This window comes from Syngnathus scovelli, chromosome 8 (assembly GCF_024217435.2).
Source record: "Syngnathus scovelli strain Florida chromosome 8, RoL_Ssco_1.2, whole genome shotgun sequence".
NCBI classification, from domain to species: Eukaryota; Metazoa; Chordata; class Actinopteri; order Syngnathiformes; family Syngnathidae; genus Syngnathus; species Syngnathus scovelli.
In genome coordinates this window covers 11,031,574-11,048,920 of record NC_090854.1, presented here as the reverse complement: position 1 = coordinate 11,048,920, position 17,347 = coordinate 11,031,574, and the positions used below count along the sequence as shown (strand labels likewise).

At 40.8% G+C, this 17,347-nt stretch overlaps 1 protein-coding gene across 6 annotated transcripts in view; it reads left to right on the top strand.

Annotated features, from left to right (window-relative positions):
• pard3bb (par-3 family cell polarity regulator beta b) overlaps nt 1–17,347 on the top strand; it is a 100,174-nt gene that overhangs the window by 64,970 nt on the left and 17,857 nt on the right. For 4 of the 6 annotated variants that reach the window (XM_049727370.2, XM_049727369.2, XM_049727368.1 and 1 more), the window contains 6 exons: nt 480–518; nt 600–704; nt 874–1,099; nt 5,628–5,738; nt 6,033–6,404; nt 10,417–10,531. In XM_049727370.2, coding sequence (XP_049583327.1) covers nt 480–518; nt 600–704; nt 874–1,099; nt 5,628–5,738; nt 6,033–6,404; nt 10,417–10,531 — 968 coding nt within the window. The remainder of the gene's footprint in view (nt 1–479; nt 519–599; nt 705–873; nt 1,100–5,627; nt 5,739–6,032; nt 6,405–10,416; nt 10,532–17,347) is intronic. The other 2 variants (XM_049727371.1, XM_049727373.1) reach the window with 1 other exon arrangement.

Below are 17,347 nucleotides of genomic sequence, written 5' to 3'. Positions count from 1 at the left end.
TATTCAGGGGGGTAAACGCTATCTGCTCGCTTTGTTTCACTGTGAGGTGTGGCTCAATTCCCAGTCGTGTTATTAGCAGCAAACTCTTATCAGTCACCAGCAGAGTAATGAGATGGCCTGTTTCAGATCACGACACTACACACAGGATGGGCCTAATAGGGCACGTCAACAGCGCGCACACGCACCGGCCATGTCTGTCATCATGCTTCTAATTGTTCAAAACTTTCCGAGCCCGCTGTTAATTGACAGAGAACAGTCCTTGAGCGTGCCCTCGCCATGAAGTCAAAATGTTTGCATAGCTATGGCAAATACTGTAGCCATGACAGATGGTTGGACATGCATGCTAATTATTTTTTTTTTGCTGCCAATTATGCGTGAGTATGCTGGAATGCATTAACAGGATTTTTTTTTTTTTTTTTTTTTTTAAGAAGATTGCTTTACTCAACCTATAGTTTTATGCATTCATTTGTCCTCATCAGGTTCGTGGGGGAGCAGTAGGTATTCCCAGCTGATTTTGGGTGAGAGGCAGGGTACATTTACACTCAGATTCACACGTGTGGACGTTAGGCAATCTGACCCTTATACATGCATGTTTTCAGAATTTGATGGAAGCGGGAGTCCGCGGAGAAATCCCTCACAAGCGCGGAAAGAACACGCAAACGCCACACAGGAAAGCCGGAACTCAGACCTCAACCCTAAGAACTGTGAGGCACATGCACTGCCACTTAAGCATTCCTTAACAGCCACAATAGTTTGGGATTGATTTAAAAGAAGGTTTAAATGCAGCAAATTTGAAATTAGATCACCAGCGCCTTTGAGTTGCTTTCTTCCACGCCATCCGATTCTCATTGTGTTTCTTATCCTCTGTTCTAGATGCATCAGAGCATAGTTCAGGACGGGAAACGCCGGCGAGTAGCTCTTCGCGCCAAGGCGTAGGGGATCCAGTGGAGGAGAAAACAAAAGCGGACAAGACAAAGAAAGTAAAAACCAAGATGAAGGATAAGAACAGAGGCAAAGGGAAAGAAAAAGAGAAGAAAAAAGCAGAGGAGTCTGAGGAAACTGAAAAGAAGTCCAAGAAAATAGGCTTTGGCCTGTTGAGGTGAGTCAAAAAAAATTTTTCCCCTAATATTTGCCAATGACGTGAGAGTGATGTATTCTTACATATCTCAGTGGATTTAAAGTAACAACCTGAAGCTTAATGAAACTGATTGTCACAGAGTAAAAAAAATGTCAGTCACAAACAAGCAGTAGTATCACAGCAAATAGATGAATCCACTTGCTCTACTACTAACAAAGCCCCATCGACATTTTATTTGTTTTGCCTTCTACGAGTCTCTGAAGTCATTTAGTCGGGGCCACAAAACACTTGAACGACATCAAGGTCGGTCACAGCAACAAGAGCGGATTTTTCTAAATCAATCCAAGCAAGTCTGAGCAATTTATTTCCCAGACCGCCTTTGGAATGCGTAGCCGGATTTTGAAAACGACCACTTGGAAAAAGTCGTTTTGGATTCATGCAATGTCAACCAAGGGCAGCGTCAGTCAGATAAGGCAACATGGATGGAATTCCGGCTGTATAACGTCTTTTTCAGTCAGTGCAAATAAACAAGCAGCGTATGTAATCACCCCCATCCGCCCGTATTCACACGTCCACGCAGCGAGCACTCACCCCCAGTGAAGCGCTATCACGTGTTCGGTAGCACACAAAGAGCACTCTAAGAGCCGTGCCCCAATTTCTTTTAAGAGGTGCTTAAAATTATCTGTTGGAGCTATTTGCTCTGATTAACTCCAACTCAAAGTGTGAGAGGGGCGAGTACAGTAGGTACATACAGAGTGTGAAGGGACTTAGTGTTTCGATGAACAATGCAGACTTTCTGCTTTCATTCTAACCTAGCAGATCTTTTTTTTCCTCATGATTGTTATCGAACTGAGATTCCACACGGCCTTTACACTGATACACATCTGTAGAAAAACAGCTCTAAAACACTTTTGCTTACAAAGCGGTCTTGTACAGTTTGTAGGTTACATTAATGGTGGAAAAAAGATCTTAAATAATTTATTTCGGTCTTATTTTTATGACAAAAATAGGGCATTTGAAACAGGGGTGTGTAGACTTTTTCTATCCATTTCATGGAAATACCGTACATCTTAAGGGAGTGACTCATTTCTGTTAGCAGCTGTTCACAGCTCCATATAAAAGATACATGACGTAAGACAGCTTTGTACATTTCTCAATAATGAATGAAATTCTGTTTTTTTTTTTCTTCTGCCAATGATAAGCTGTAGCAGTTGTCTTTGAAACTGCTCATTTGCTGATTTTGTGCCTGTTTGGCAACCTGAAAGTAATGTTGGTGCATCTAAAGGATAACAAGCTCAAACTTCACCAATTATTTTGTATTGCATTATGTTATTTTTTTTAAAATCTTGGTTCCCAATACATCCATTTAAGCATATTTATATGTAGACAGGGTTCTTTGTTTACGGTGCCGATGTTTCCGAGTAACTCAGAAATATCTGCTGTAATTATGTCATCTTGAAATATCGCGCTGGTATTTTGCATTCTCATATTCCACTTTTTAATTTGAATACCAACTTTCATCTTTTCTTGTGACCATTTTTTTTTTTTACTCTTGCTGTACACCGCGGTAGCGAGATAATCTTTGTACCATTCAGAACGTTCCTGGCTTTCTTTTCCCTCAAGCCTCGGCTCCCCCATCTGCATTTGATTGCATGTAATGGTTAGAGACTAAGAGGGCAAATTGGCCCTGCTCAAAGTTCCATCTAGGCCGAGATTTGCCGCTTTGGGATAAATGTATACCATAATGCTCCAAAGGTAGCCATATAGCCAGACGTATTCCTGATGGCTCTGATTTTTGCAGTGATTATATTAATTATATTCCCTGGTCACACTTTTTGCTTTTACCTGCAATTACATTCTCAGGAAAAAAAAAACCCAAATACAGAGCATGTTTTTTTTTCTTTTTGGACAAACTTTGCAAAGTGTCGATAAAATAAAACCCACATCAACAGAAAGCCTTTAATGCAATCCCATTTTAATTCACATTACCTCATTAAAATGAAAGTGGACAGCTGGCTCTGTCAATGAGACTGCTGCCATCTGCCAATCAGATATGCCAGTCACTTGTGTGTCTGTGTGTGCGTGTGTGTGTGTGTGTGTGTGTGTGTGCATGCAAGATTGTCTATGAGTTCAATATTTCACAAAAAGAGACACGCAAACCTAAAATGGTAAAAATATATTTGCAAGAAGATGCCGACCAAAGATAATGAATATTCCCTTTGCGACTGGTCACCAAGTCAGATGGTCGTCACATCGTTGGCTGGCGGTCGTCGTGAATCATCGGCGTGCGTATGCGGTGCGCGTACCCCGCTAATGCTCCGCAGCTGTGCGTGCACTTCCTTCTTTCGCTCCTTCCTCGCGCTCTTCTCTCGCCAGCTGGTCCAAATGTGACACCTCTGGTAGACTTAAAATGTTCCATCGATGAGGCTATTATCCTCGCTCAACAGTGGGAGCCATTCAGGCTGCTCCATTGTGGGGTTGAGGAGAACGCGACGTACATTGCGGCTCAGTGGTCGTATGGGTTTACACATTTACTTTCTTGCAAGTTAGACTTACTGTAGGAAAAAAAAAAAGTCTTCCATTCGATTAATTGGGAACAAACAGCGGAATCCAAATCCAACCTGATTGATTTCGATTATTTCCCAATACAAAATGAGTGAAAGGATAGTTATGAATCTTTGTTGCTGAGTTAATTCGACTAGAAAAGGACATTCATTTTTTTGTCATGGCTTAAAAGAGACCTTATACCCACAAGCATTATTACATTTCTAAAATATGCAACCTTTCTCTGTGTGTAGTAGCCGCCTCTTAATTTATTATGCACAAACTACTCTGTCTTCTGACCAGACTTGCCTTTTGTTTTCTAATTAGAGAGAACATACTCAAAATGGGTGGGTAGACACCCTAGCTGCCAATCAAACAATGTGACAGGAAGTCATTGGCGTGTCACTGACTAGTGTCATGCCTGCCAATCAGTGAGTGTGTGTGTGTTTGTGCACATGTGTGTTTGTTTGTCTGTCACGGTTGCACAATGTCAGTCAGCGATTTCCTCAAGGGTCGGCAAGCTGTGATGGCAGAGGGAGGGGGAGAGAAAATGTGTGCAAATGTTCTACTCGCATTAGCTATTACGAACTCGAAAACATAAACGATGAAAACATAGTTAGCGTATTTGATGTATGAAGTTCTTCGTTTTAGAGTGTAATGGAAATTGAAGCATTACTACTGCTCGGTGTAAGTTTACAAAGATTACAACCCTGTTTCTGATTAGGAATGGATTTTATGCTGTTTCTCAATACTGTGCGCTCACATTTCTTGCCTTCAGTAAGCTGAGATTCCGTGTCTGCTAGGTCAACAAAAATCTATCAAGGTTTGGCAAATTCCCCGTCTTACTAGTTGGTAATCCCCATCTGTGCTCCAAGAGACTGTGGGGGATTTATAAATGGGTTTTTACTGCATTCCCAGCACCATCAGACGTAAATATTACCCTAATGCACGATCATGTAAATTAAGAAAATGTTCCCGCCTATGGCGATGTAAGTGAATCTAAAATAACGTTGAAATTACGGACGGGCGGTCTTTCCGGCGATACGCTCTGATGCCATATACAGTAAATTCCTCGAGACATTTGGAATTATTACAGTTCTCACATACTATAATGCGGTTCAATTATAGAAACACCTTGGAGGGACCTGTTATGGAACAGAGTGATGAACTGATCCTTTCTACTGCGTTTGGTGCTTCTATCAATGCGAAATTGAAAACGTGTATAATGCACATACCGGCACTTTATTGCTTATGAACAATTCAACCATTAAAATTAGTCTAGCAAATGCTTATTTTTTTTTTTTTTCTTCTTCTCATCACAACAAAGTCACAGCCAGAAAATGACTTTTGCCGCTCTCAAGCAACCTTCTCTTACACAGATGGCAGCCTTAATAACGTGTACATAATTGTGATTAAATCATCCTCACATGCAAATGAGTGGTGGTAAAGAATGTAGTGCGAGGTCATGAATATTCACAAGTCATCCTTCTGTTCCCACTAATGACAGAGCAGGAGCTTTTACCGTCCATCCAACTGGCTGCCAGTCAGTCTTTGCTGATGCTGTTGTGTTTAATCGGCAGTCTTAGTGACGATAATGCGGGTCACTGTAGTCACACTGCAGGAATGCACAAGGTTACAGTTCCATTTTGGCACTGATCAATCGTCAATGCATTTCGGTGACAGGGACTCTCCACGCTTTGCTTTACAGCGGCAAACACATATAGTTAAATATTATTGTAAATAAAAAATCTATATTGTTTTGTCTCCATTTATGTTAGTGTCATGTGCCTTTCAGGATTTTTAACCAAGATTGTATTTTTTTTTTTTTTTTTTAAGTTGATCAAACTTGGATGCGGCAAAATGTACAGATGATATGCTTGACTCACAACTTTTTTTTATTTTTTACACTGAAACTGTCACATGACTTTAAGCCCAGATCCCCTTAGTAATACACTGTTTATTTTCCGCCTCCCTATTATTATTCCCATTTCTGTGAAATGCTCAGATTTGGAAAGAAAAAAGAGGACAAGAAAGAGGCCAAGGCTGCTTTGCAGCGGCAGAAGACAGACACTCTGAATGACCTGGACTTTGAAAGGATGAAAGATGAGCGTGAGAGGTTGGAATAGTTTATTTTTCCCATTGTTGTTTTCTCTTGAATGCCAAAAAAGGCTTTTGCTGTAAACACTGTAATTAGCCATTATTAATCTTGCATTGATTTTTTTTTTTTTTTTACTGTTTCATGCTATTCACATCTGAGCCTTGGGCCAATAGAAATCAGAATTGTTTTTAATATATTTTCTCAATCATGCTAATGGACTCTTGTACTTATGTTTTCTTCAGTTTCTCTTTATACTCGTCTGTTCCCAATAGTCCAAATGTTTCAACAAAATTTGTTCTTTGCCTTTGTCAGAATTGAGGCTGGACATGAGCACCACTCCAAAGACCAACAAGTTGCAGGTGGTGGATCCATATATGAAAACGTGGAGGATGATGACACCGATCCCAATTATGCCCGAATACAACCCTTTAAGGACCGTGCTGTGATTTCCCCGCCACTGCCACTGTTTCAGTCCTCTCCACAGAATACAGTCCAACAAGGTCATACCAGGACCCCTCCTCCTTCTCCCCAAGGTCCATCAACCGTTTCTGGTCAAGCCAATCAGAGTTATCACCCAGGAGCCATACCCGAAGACCCGTTTGATAGGCTTTATGCAAAGGTCAACAAACCTAAAGGACCTGGGACTAACACAACTCCCGTGTTTGCATCTTCTTCCACTGACAGGTAAGGACTCAAACGACTGCGAGTCTCAGATGAACGGCGCTCCGTGGGGGGGTGAGCGTTGTCATCTTGAAGGATGGAGTTTGGTCCCAGACGACGGCGATATGGGAATGCCACTGGATGTACAATCTCATCTCAATATCGTTCTCTCTTTGTGCATAGAAATTGCTTTCAATGATGACAAGCCTCGTTTTTCAAGTCACGGAAATGTCATCCCACACCGGCGTACTCCAGTCAGGCACCTGCTTATCAGCCCTTGGGGGGTACTAAAAACTCCAAATAAGAATCGCTAGCAACAGTAGATTCTGCTAATACCGTGGATATAAAAAGTCGACACTCCCCTGTTCAAATTTCAGGTCTTTGTGATTATCTTTACAAAAAAAAAAAAACAAGAGCAGTGATTGAAAACGACCCGCAGTAATATGTTGTATTGTTTGCTCCCAACTGCCTCTGAATTTAATATTGCAAAGGCCACAAAGTTTAATGCAGACTCATTTGGTAAACATGGAATTACAAATAAATTGTAGAAAAATAAACATCCGCAATTGCACTTGATTTGAGACTCCAGGAGGTAAAAGGGAAGCAAGCGGGTGGTGAGAATGTCAACGGGAATTCAACAAGCAAAGTATGTTGCTTTGAGAACGCTTTAAATTGGAGGCTGAGGGTTTTTTTTGTAACCATTACGCACATTTCTGTCTTGTTCACACACACGGTCAGGTGGAACTGACAGACAGCGTCAATTTTCTGAAGTGACTGCAAAGCCTTGGTTTAGAGCTCCCTACAGTCTTGAGTGGCTACCCCTCCCACCTCCACCTAACCACCACCACCACCACCAAAGCATCCCAAGTGCACTCAGGTTACCATAACAACAACAACCACCTCTGGCCCTTGACCAATTAGAATGCAATCACTCTGCAGCGGAGTGATCTTGAGAGACGGCGTTATCATAGCGCGTGAGCAAGACGGATCAATAGCAAATTATTGTCAAGAACTACGAAGCACAATAAAAATGAAATAAAAACTATCTTTATTGTCAAGGGCTATAAGGCACAATAAAACATGAAATAAAAACCATGTATAGCGATAGCGGCGTGTCAGTTGCCAACTTATAGCTTGACCTTCCATTAACATAAACATTCAATGCCAGCACTTTAATAATAATTGTCCTGGAATAAAAATAGCCCCTCTTTTGTTAGTCTTATAATTTGCACTGCTAGTTTCAACCAATCAAAACTGAATGGACAATTTGTAACATAGGTTAAAAAAAAAACGGGAACTGAATTGTCAAGGAAACGCTCCTACAAATTCTATTCGATAATGTGATTTGCTTCCAATTGAGGAAAAACAATTAGAAATGAGAAACTTTTGATAATCATAACTTCCTGTGATCCAATGGCTTTATTGCATATTAAGATGCATGAGAACCTCGAGATACTTTTTTCATTGAAAAATGTCAGCGGTAAGGAGGTTCAAGGACCATGGTGAGTATGAGCAAGAAGAGGGATTTGAAGTGTCTTGAAAGTAGAAGGAGGCCAAATGGAAGGTCAAGTAGGATTAGGAATAAAGAGAAGGGAAGTTAAAAGAAAAGAAAATAGGGAGAGGGTGAAACAGAAAAAATAGTTATGGAGACGAAGGAGATAGATGGAGTGTTTTCCGCTCAAGGAACAAATTAAGTGCTGGAGAAAAAGGGGGATTTAGTCCTAAAACCACAAAAAAGCGACAGTGGATGAGAGAATAAGACGGAAAAGATTGAACAGTGAGTGAGAAAGATTTTGAAGAGATGGAAGGGGCGGTGCCTGTTTAGAATTTTGAAATGGATAAAAAAAAAAAAATCTTGGAGCAACAGTAGCAATTTGGGGATTTTGGGGTCATTGAGTGTTTGGGGTCCAAACGGGAAAAGTAGACTGCAAAGAGCCATTTGGAAGTAGAGAAAAAAAGAAGGGGTTGGACTAAATTGAGATGCTGGGTGCAAAAAACGTATAGAGGAATAAAAGCGAGGAATGAGAAGAGGTGGGAGGGCGATGGGCAGTGGTTGTAAAACGGCCCGGCTTGTGTGTTTTCCTGGACTCAAAGTGAATGATTCAGCCCGGCTAATAAGGAAAGCTCTCAAGAGGCACTCGGCTGCCATCCTTGCCTCCCCCTTTGCTCTCCTTCCTTCAATGAAGCCTTTCTGGGCCTCTCTTCACCCTGTTGCATGCACTCTCCTATTTGCACAAGTAGTCCATGATGAAAAATACATTTCATGCAAAGGACATCCGCCCGCAATTGAATGTAGGGTTTTATATTGTACTTGGACTTGTAGAAGGACTCGTCGCTCGTTTTAAAGAGGCACAGATGCACTCATGGGCAAATGCATAGGAAGACGTATATATATTTTCAAAGTAGTCTCAACGTTTATTGATTTTAATGTATTTGGATTTGATACCAATAAGGAATTGTGGAAATTGAGGTTAAAAAAAAAAAAATTCCGTCTGTGCAAATGGTGCAAAATCATATTCAAACATTGATATTGGTATTGAGCAAATTAGCCTTCTGCCGAGTCGAAGGGGAAAGCACACAATATGCCAGCCACTCTACCACCTGCATGTCGACATAATTTTATGGCATATTATTTTCAATCTGTTGAAGAAATCACCCCCCCACCGTGAAAACGGGATGTCGGCCTTTTCCACCACCGAGCGGAGCATTACGACAGCCAGTCCGATTGATGTCATGGCGGTCGACAGAAGCGTAATTACTCTCCGTGCTTATGCCGTGCTGCAAAAGGAGCGGTGTCATATCCTCTCAGCTGCATTTTAAAAACACGTGTCGCTTCTTGTTAACCTGAAGAGCAAAGTGATCCTCGGCACAATCTGGGAGAGTACAAGTCGCAACCTCGTAACACAATCACAGTGTCTGGGAGTGTCTTTGTCTCTTCCACACATTTCCTTTCCTTCCATAACTTTCCACCTGCTGTCGTTGGTCATCTATTGTTGTCAAACTTCATTAGTGGAGATGTCAGCTAATTAGTGCAAAACACAAGATAGGGAGATTAGGCGGGCAAAAATGATGAAGGCCGAGATGAGGGAGGCAGATGAGAAGGAGTCGGGGGCAGAGGCGATGGAGATAAGCAGATGAAAAGATTAACAAAGGTGGGAGGGAATGAAGAGATGGATTGTCTAAAAATTATGGATGATACCCGATGGACTCATTTACTTTCTTTTTTGTTTGCCTTATATATTGTGTGTGTTCACCACCTACCAGAAATCAGAATGAGAGAGCGACTGAGTGACACAGATACAGCGAGAGTGCGATAACACATTGATCGTCTTGGTTGTTGTCGTCTAGTTCATCCTTTTACGACACGGAGCTTAATGATCTTCTACTACTAGACATCAGGGACAGCACACAGACTACAACTCCCTCTTGTAAAGTGTCTTCTCTCAGAAATTGACTTGCCTGGTGTGGCAAAAAAAGAAAGACATCCAAAACAGTATATACCTTATACACGAGGATTATTTTTTTTCCGATGGAGACCCATCACAAATTAGTATCATAATATACGCAATTTTCTAAACTAGCGCAGCATCTGATATCTTTCAGAATATTAATGTTATTATAATATTTTTTTCGTCCACCAGACATTAGATTTTAAATAAATAATGATGTCTGATGTGTTTAAATCCGCGAGTGATTTGGGATTTAGACGATCTCTTGACCTGATATTATACAGTGCATCAATATTCATCATTTACGATTGATCTAAACTATCGCTCTCTTCAAAAGATTTTGAAATGTATCATGAGAGGGTGCCTTCTTATTTATCATCAACCCTGTAAATATTTATAGTTCTTGATGACACTTTTCTTATTAAAGATTATACTGCAGATGTAACCCATCTGGGATTTATATCACTTCTGAGCTTTGACTCCTGTTCATCAGCCATACCCTTGAAAGTTTCTGCGCCTTACCTTCAACGGCATTCATACTCCTCTTGCACTTGTTATTCTTACAAGAGTTTCCTCTGTGTTTGCAGCAATATGGACCGAATCCAGCAGCTAAGAAAAGAATACCAACAGGCAAAGAGAGAAGGGATGGTGCCCTCGTATGAAGAACTTGACCCTCGACGTCTAGGCCATGAAATGGACAGGGTAGGCACCAGTTCTTTATTATTTCTACAAAAATTAGCATTGCATGTTAGCCTTTATCGCAAATCAAAATCTGTGGCTAAATAAATCAGATTATACAGGATCGTGCCATGGAATAACATCACAGATCCGGTTTTGCTAGCTTGGTCATCCAGCTGTTCCCGCTCCAATCACAAGATCATTGTTGCATCTTCACAGCTCCACCTCTGTGTTTGACTCAAACGAGTCTCTAGAATAACAGTACATTATCAAAGTGCTAATGAGAAATCACCTCCCACAATGCTGTCAGGTGTCATTTAGCAATGGCTTATTTTGCTTGGCAAATGTAAATACTTCTGTCATAAGGACACACACAGTTTTTATGGATAGGATTGTTATTTCACCATATCGCTTGCTCATTTACATTCTAATTTAATTTGCACGCTCTTGCATTTCAAAAACTCATATTTATCAAAGAGAGACTCCCTTTTTGAGACTAAAATGATGAAAAACACTTGCCGTGTTAAAAATGCATTCTTCATTTGGGGAAAATGGTATATTCAAACTTCTCAATGAGACGATGAGTTTTATTTTACAATGTACTTAGATCATTTAAATGCCGCATGTGACAATGCTGTCACACTGCTGTGCCTGCCTTACTTTAATTTAGTTCTCAAAGTAATTTGGTTTGGTTGCAGCGAGGGCGACCTCCTTCCTCTTGGAATCAATAGCCACGCTCGACCCCAGATTAGAAAATCTTGTTATTGTTTATAAATCAGGTGGGGAGACCAATTACAATGTCTCATTTTCACCTTTAAGATAACCCATTCATTTCCCCTAATGGCAGGTCTAATTTGTCTCCCTTTTTTTTTCCTTAGTTAGTTTGATCATCTTTGTTAGACTGCTGTTGAGGAACTAATCGAAGCTTACTTTTAGACTATTGCTTTTTGTAAAGTTTCGACTTTTCCTACTTTTTCCCCCAACTACAAAAAAAGAACTTTTTATCGCTTATAAAAAGCAAATCATCTGTTCTTGCGTAAAATTTACAGGGACAATCATTAACAATGACAATTGGCTTTTTCATTGACTTACCATCTGTCCAACTCTTAGGACATGGCACAATGTCACCCTTGTGCTATTATAAGACGACCTTGTATTATATCCTGTTTATTAAGACGGAATTCTTAGTAGGAATCGTAGACAGTCATGGATTTCCGTTTGGAATGACTGTCTGCGTTTTTTAGATTGTTTCTCTTCCCGTTCAAGGTTTCAGTTTTCTTAACGGTATCTCCCTCGTCACTTCACTGTTGTGTGATTCACAAATTAAGAAAATGCATATTAGGAATAGTGATCAAACCAATATTCCACAGTGAAAATATATCTTATTCCCCCACTTTAGATTTTTTTTCTTGCCTCCTTAATGGTTTGACAGAGTTGCTAAAAACTATGCTCCCGCCCTTACTGCTCTCCATAAAAGTGTGTGTATCAGTGTGTGTATTTAAGATTAGCCTAGCTGTAGGTCATGAGGTTATAATCCCCGAGTCAGACAAGATGGGATCAGTGCCGACCCAGCGGACCCAGACACATTCACATGTCTGTGGGACTAACATAGACACTCATACGCCGACGCCTACCGTTGAGATATATATCCTTTCCCTGTCCTAGTCAATAATAGAGATGCACTTGTGTCTGGACATTAATTGTTCATCTGTCGCCCACCCACCCCCGTGCATTTCTTCATGTGTCCCCCTAGACCAAGCGCCATCTCTCTCGCACACACAAACTGCGCCATGAGGTAATCTACAGCAAGGTTCCATAGTTATGACTGACTGAAGCAATTAGCGGATGACTCATTGTTGGATATCTCGAGCCATTAACACTTAAATCATTCACATCAACTGTCTCGTAATACAAAGTGTTAATGCGTGTATGTGTGTGCGATTGAAGCTGCAGTAGTGGTTTCCACAAGGGGATAAAAAAATAAAAATCACTCAAAGCCAAATTACAGCTTCTATATAATTTGGCTGGAGAACAGTAGAAGTTGCAAAATTGACCGGTTGATGGAAATCCCCTTAGACCCACACGCATTAACCAAGAGGAAAAAAATGTGCAAGAATGACATCAATCTGACTTATTGAATGCACACATCTGCCCTCGACGGGCTCGAGTTGCCAAAACAGGTGGCTCATTGCATAGGCATCTGCAAAAGTAGTTTAACTAGGCTCAAGTTTGGCTTTAATACGATGCGACATCGCCCTTCTCTGTTAATTAAAGTGGCTAATGAAAGTTTACATCCCTTTTTTAAAATACTGCATTTTTGTAATGTCATGAAACATGGTGTCAGCAAAAGATGCCAAAATTACCAAATGTCTTGAAATGATGGCGACCGCAGGACTGCGCCACTCTTCTGATGCTATTGAGGCTTTAAGGGGAAACAAATGAAGAGTTTCAAATGTCAGTAATTTTTGGCATAGCTTTAGATGAGATGGAAATGTGAAAATGATTACAAATGCCACACTTCAGCGAGATGACAATCCAAAGCAATCCAACCAAATTAACTCCAAGCTGCTTCACTTATGAGGTTGAAAGGTTCCGAATGACCTGGCTACGGGTCAGACACAAAATCAATTAAAAATCTTTTGCTTGACCTCAGGAATGCTTTGCATTATTGACATCAGTCACAATTTTACTCAATTGAAATGGTAAGGGGTTGTTCCTTGAGCCACCTCGATGCAAAGTTTTGTGGGAACTGCTTAACTTGGTTTTTGGTTATTTAGCTATTTAGCCATTAAGCTATTAGGGTTATTTTAATTAAGTTAATCTTGTCTCAAACAGAACTAAAACTGTTTGGCATAATGTCAAGTGTCATGACATTTTCATCCGAGTTTTTTTATGATACCACCTTAAAAAAAATATATATTTGTAGAAAATCATCTAGGCAGAAATCTATAGAGCCAAATGGTTAGCATGTGGAAAGTCAGGGGTTCAAGTTGGAGGGCCAATCTGAGAAGAGGAGTTGGATTGTGTTATTACAGAGGAATGTTAATATGATTAGCGGATGACTCCGACCTCGCCGTCTGGCCCTGGTGCCTCGCTGGTCTGACTGCTGAGCCTTCACAAAGCAGGGTGAAAGTTTGAAAACATGCAGCCGACATATTTGAACAACCAATAGTTTTACGCTGCACGCTGAAAAGTATGTCAGCAGACACAAACGCACGTCTGCCAGGCGAGCAGAATGAGTCAACATGTCATGATTTATCACTTTTAAACATGTATGACTCCCCCTAATTAGGTTTTATAAAGTTTGGGTCAAAACTGCTCTGCGGTTGGGTGACCCATGACTATTTGACTGATTGTCGGGCCTTGATCCCATATTCAGCAGACACGATTCATCATTTGCTGACATAATAAACTGAAGAAACATTCTTTCCGGGATTGGATTATTTGTAATGTGGTCTGCTGTCTTTGATAATTAGGAATTAAATATGGTGCACATAGTAAGAAATGTTCTATCATTATACTAGAATTGTAAAATAATCATAATAATAAATTATTAATTAAGCTTAGTCCTACTTAAATTGTTTGAGTCCCTGTAAAATGAAAATAAATATAATAAAAAATGAGCTTTCAGGCTTTGACAAATTTTAATATTCAAATATAAGCGTTGTATCCTATAAATATTAATGTATGTATACATTTATATGTAGATTGTTGGTTCGGCTACCTTGAGTGTATTAAAAAGCGTCCAAACATTTTGCTGTGATTGTTCAGTAGAGTCTGTAATGAATCCATCAACCACTATTAAAGCAAATATTCCATGAAAGTAATCATATATTATAAATATATTGGACAGAGAAAACTCATCCCTGATTCCAGACATCAGGAGTCTCATGTCAACTTTGATTGAGAACATTTGTTTCCCACCGCGAACTCAACGAAGATGTCACAATCTCGACAGAGAATTAAAGCCAAGTCCCTCTCACCTTCTCTTTCACACTCATGCCCAGCCCTCCCCTTCCCCTCTCCCTCACTTGTATTCCACGTCCGTCCATCTGTGGGTTCAGCCGAACTGAAATCTCACAGGGTTTTTCATTGGCTGAGCTCCACACTAAGAGGGGAGCTAATTGGCCAGCTGGGGCCCAGCCGGTGGCATAGCAGGGCACTGGCCAACAGACTGGTCAAGTGGCATGACACTGGTCAGGCTGGCACTTCCGCCAAACGTTTGGCGCTAGTTTTTTGGAGAGGTTCAATTGTAATCCAGAACTGTGTCTTGATATTCAATGTCATCATTAGATATATTTTGTTCAACAATAGTGACAGATAATCTTGGCCAAGTCGAAGTACTTCATGTGGAAGCATCTGTAATTTGATCTGACGAAGTTTTTTATGTTTTGGCTTTTCCCTCAATTTCTATCTCCTTTAAGACTTGGCAATCCTTACATTGGCACATTTTCTCAACTATAGTGGAGCCTTGACGTTGGACCATCCATCCAGCGAGCCATTATCCATACCACTTATTCTTATTATGCATGGGGCTTGGAGCGTTCCCAGCTGAACCCCCCCCCCCCACACACACACACACACACACACACACACCACCACCACCACTTTATTCCAAGCATGGCACATGGCGTGTGTGCCAAAAATGTGAAAACTCTTTAGCGATTGTCCCTAATTATTTGGTTTTGTGGTGACCGAACCATTATAACTGCTAAGTAGGAACTGCCATCATATTCAGGATAAAGGTGAAGCTGGAGAATTACGAGACCACAGATCCATTTAGAACGTTTCAAATGCTCATCTTGGCGAAGGTCCTCAATCGACCGTTTGCTGTTCTACTTTTGCAATGTTTTTGTTTTCTTTCTTTGGTGGTGTTGAGTCTCCACGGTCAATCTTTCCTTCTCACTTTTTTTTTTCTTTCTCACTCTGTGTAATATCGCTCTACCTCTACCATTTCATTAAGTAGCAGAGTGAGTTAATCTAGAGGAAATGAGAGGTGGAGGTTGGTCACCGTGGATTAGTCTGGTCCCAGACTTCAAGCACTCCTTTCCCACTCTGGAGATAATCATAGCCAGGTTAGCCAGGAAATTAAGTGACTGACTTTCAGAGACTTTCTAATCCCCACCATGCTCTCCTCTTACATTTCTGGTCAATTCCCACAACACTCCTTTTTTTGTCTGTTCTTCTTCATGGAGCCTGGACTGGATGATAGATAGAAATTCCTCATACCTTTCAGCCAAGTCAGTCCACAGACAAATTGAAAATTATTCAGAAAAAAAACTATAACCCACTGTGAGAACAAATGTTTCTGTTTTTTTTTTTTTGCACTCTGTTTAACTAACTCCATAAATAACTCCTCTTTTGGCCTTCTGGCATTTGTTCTTGGATATCCAGATGAGTCCGGCTGTGAACTTCTTTCACATAGCAAACAAAAAGCTCCCTGTAGTTGACCTTGTGCCCTCTTAAAAGGCATGTCAATGAGCACAAAAGAAAATGTTGCCCCCATTTTCCACACTTCTTGTCCATTGATGTGCACTCATGGATCCGTTCAAACTTTGCATAAATGCTCGCTTTGTTTTCAAATCTTTTATAGCATCGTTGTTGAACCTCACACATGAATATTTACTGCTAACTTTGTTCTGGGTTGATTAGTGACCTGCCCCAGATATCCAATATATAACCTTTTGTCCAATAGAAGCTCAACTGAAGTCAACAAGAGCACCCCAAAAAAAACCAATATAACGCAATAGGTCAGGAATATGAAGAAAACGTAGTGTAAAAACAAAAAGACAGAGAGAAACAGAATTGGACACCATGACACCACCAGGCGGTAGTCAATCATCTGAAGAGGTAAGAGAGGATGGAGTATTGCTTCCATCATATTATATCTCCATCTCTCCTGTCAAAGTCGACACCTGCTACCCTTCTCCGCATGCATAAGAGAAAAAAAAAAATCAGTCTTATATCCAGGCTCTCTCCATGGCCATGAATTCTTTTGTGTCAATTACTTTGAAAGTGAGAGGTGGTGGTTGCACCTTCTCATATATGCTATAATACTTCCTGCCCAAGAGATAGCGAAAATGATTCCTACAATCCCCCAAATAAAAACGCAACGGTGCTGACAGTACTTTTCAACCTGAGGCTTCCATTTCTGCTGCCTCAGCCCTCCCTTCCGTCATTCCTATATCTCTTAATTGTCCGCCCTTAAACTTCTACCTCACCCACACTTCCCACTTCTGCTCCCCCCAGTCTTGCTTGGAATTCACCTCTTTTTGTTCCCCCTAATCCTCAAAGGGGAACTTTTTGAAGTGGGGGGGAGTTTGGGGTGAGACAGAGGGACAGACAAATTCAGGGGTGCCCATTGCTTAGTGGGTGGTAGAGTAACAGGGATGTACTATCTGGGTGGCAGGAAGGAAGCTTAGAGAAAAGTAAATTATCTTTCTTCACTTTTAAGCGCCCCCCTTTCCGCTGATCCCTCTCTCTGTAGCGCCATATATTCCCGCATCACCTCTGACTCGCTTTCTCTTTCTCCGCTTATCCACTACCCACCTTGCGTTTTCAAGGACACGCTCAGCTGTTGAGAATGTGGGAAAAATCTTAAACTTATGTGTTAGCATCGAGATATACAGTTCATATCTGTGTGTGTGTGTTAGCGCTGGTGTGTTGTGTTCATTTTTCAACAGGATTTGCAGCAGAGACTAATCCTATCTCCCGTGCTATCACCTTACCTTCCTTCTTACGACCATTTATTTTCTCCCCCACTGCACATGCCTGCTCCGCATTTTTTGTCATTCTTTACTTGAACCAATATTTCAGAAATATTTGTTTTTTATACAGTAG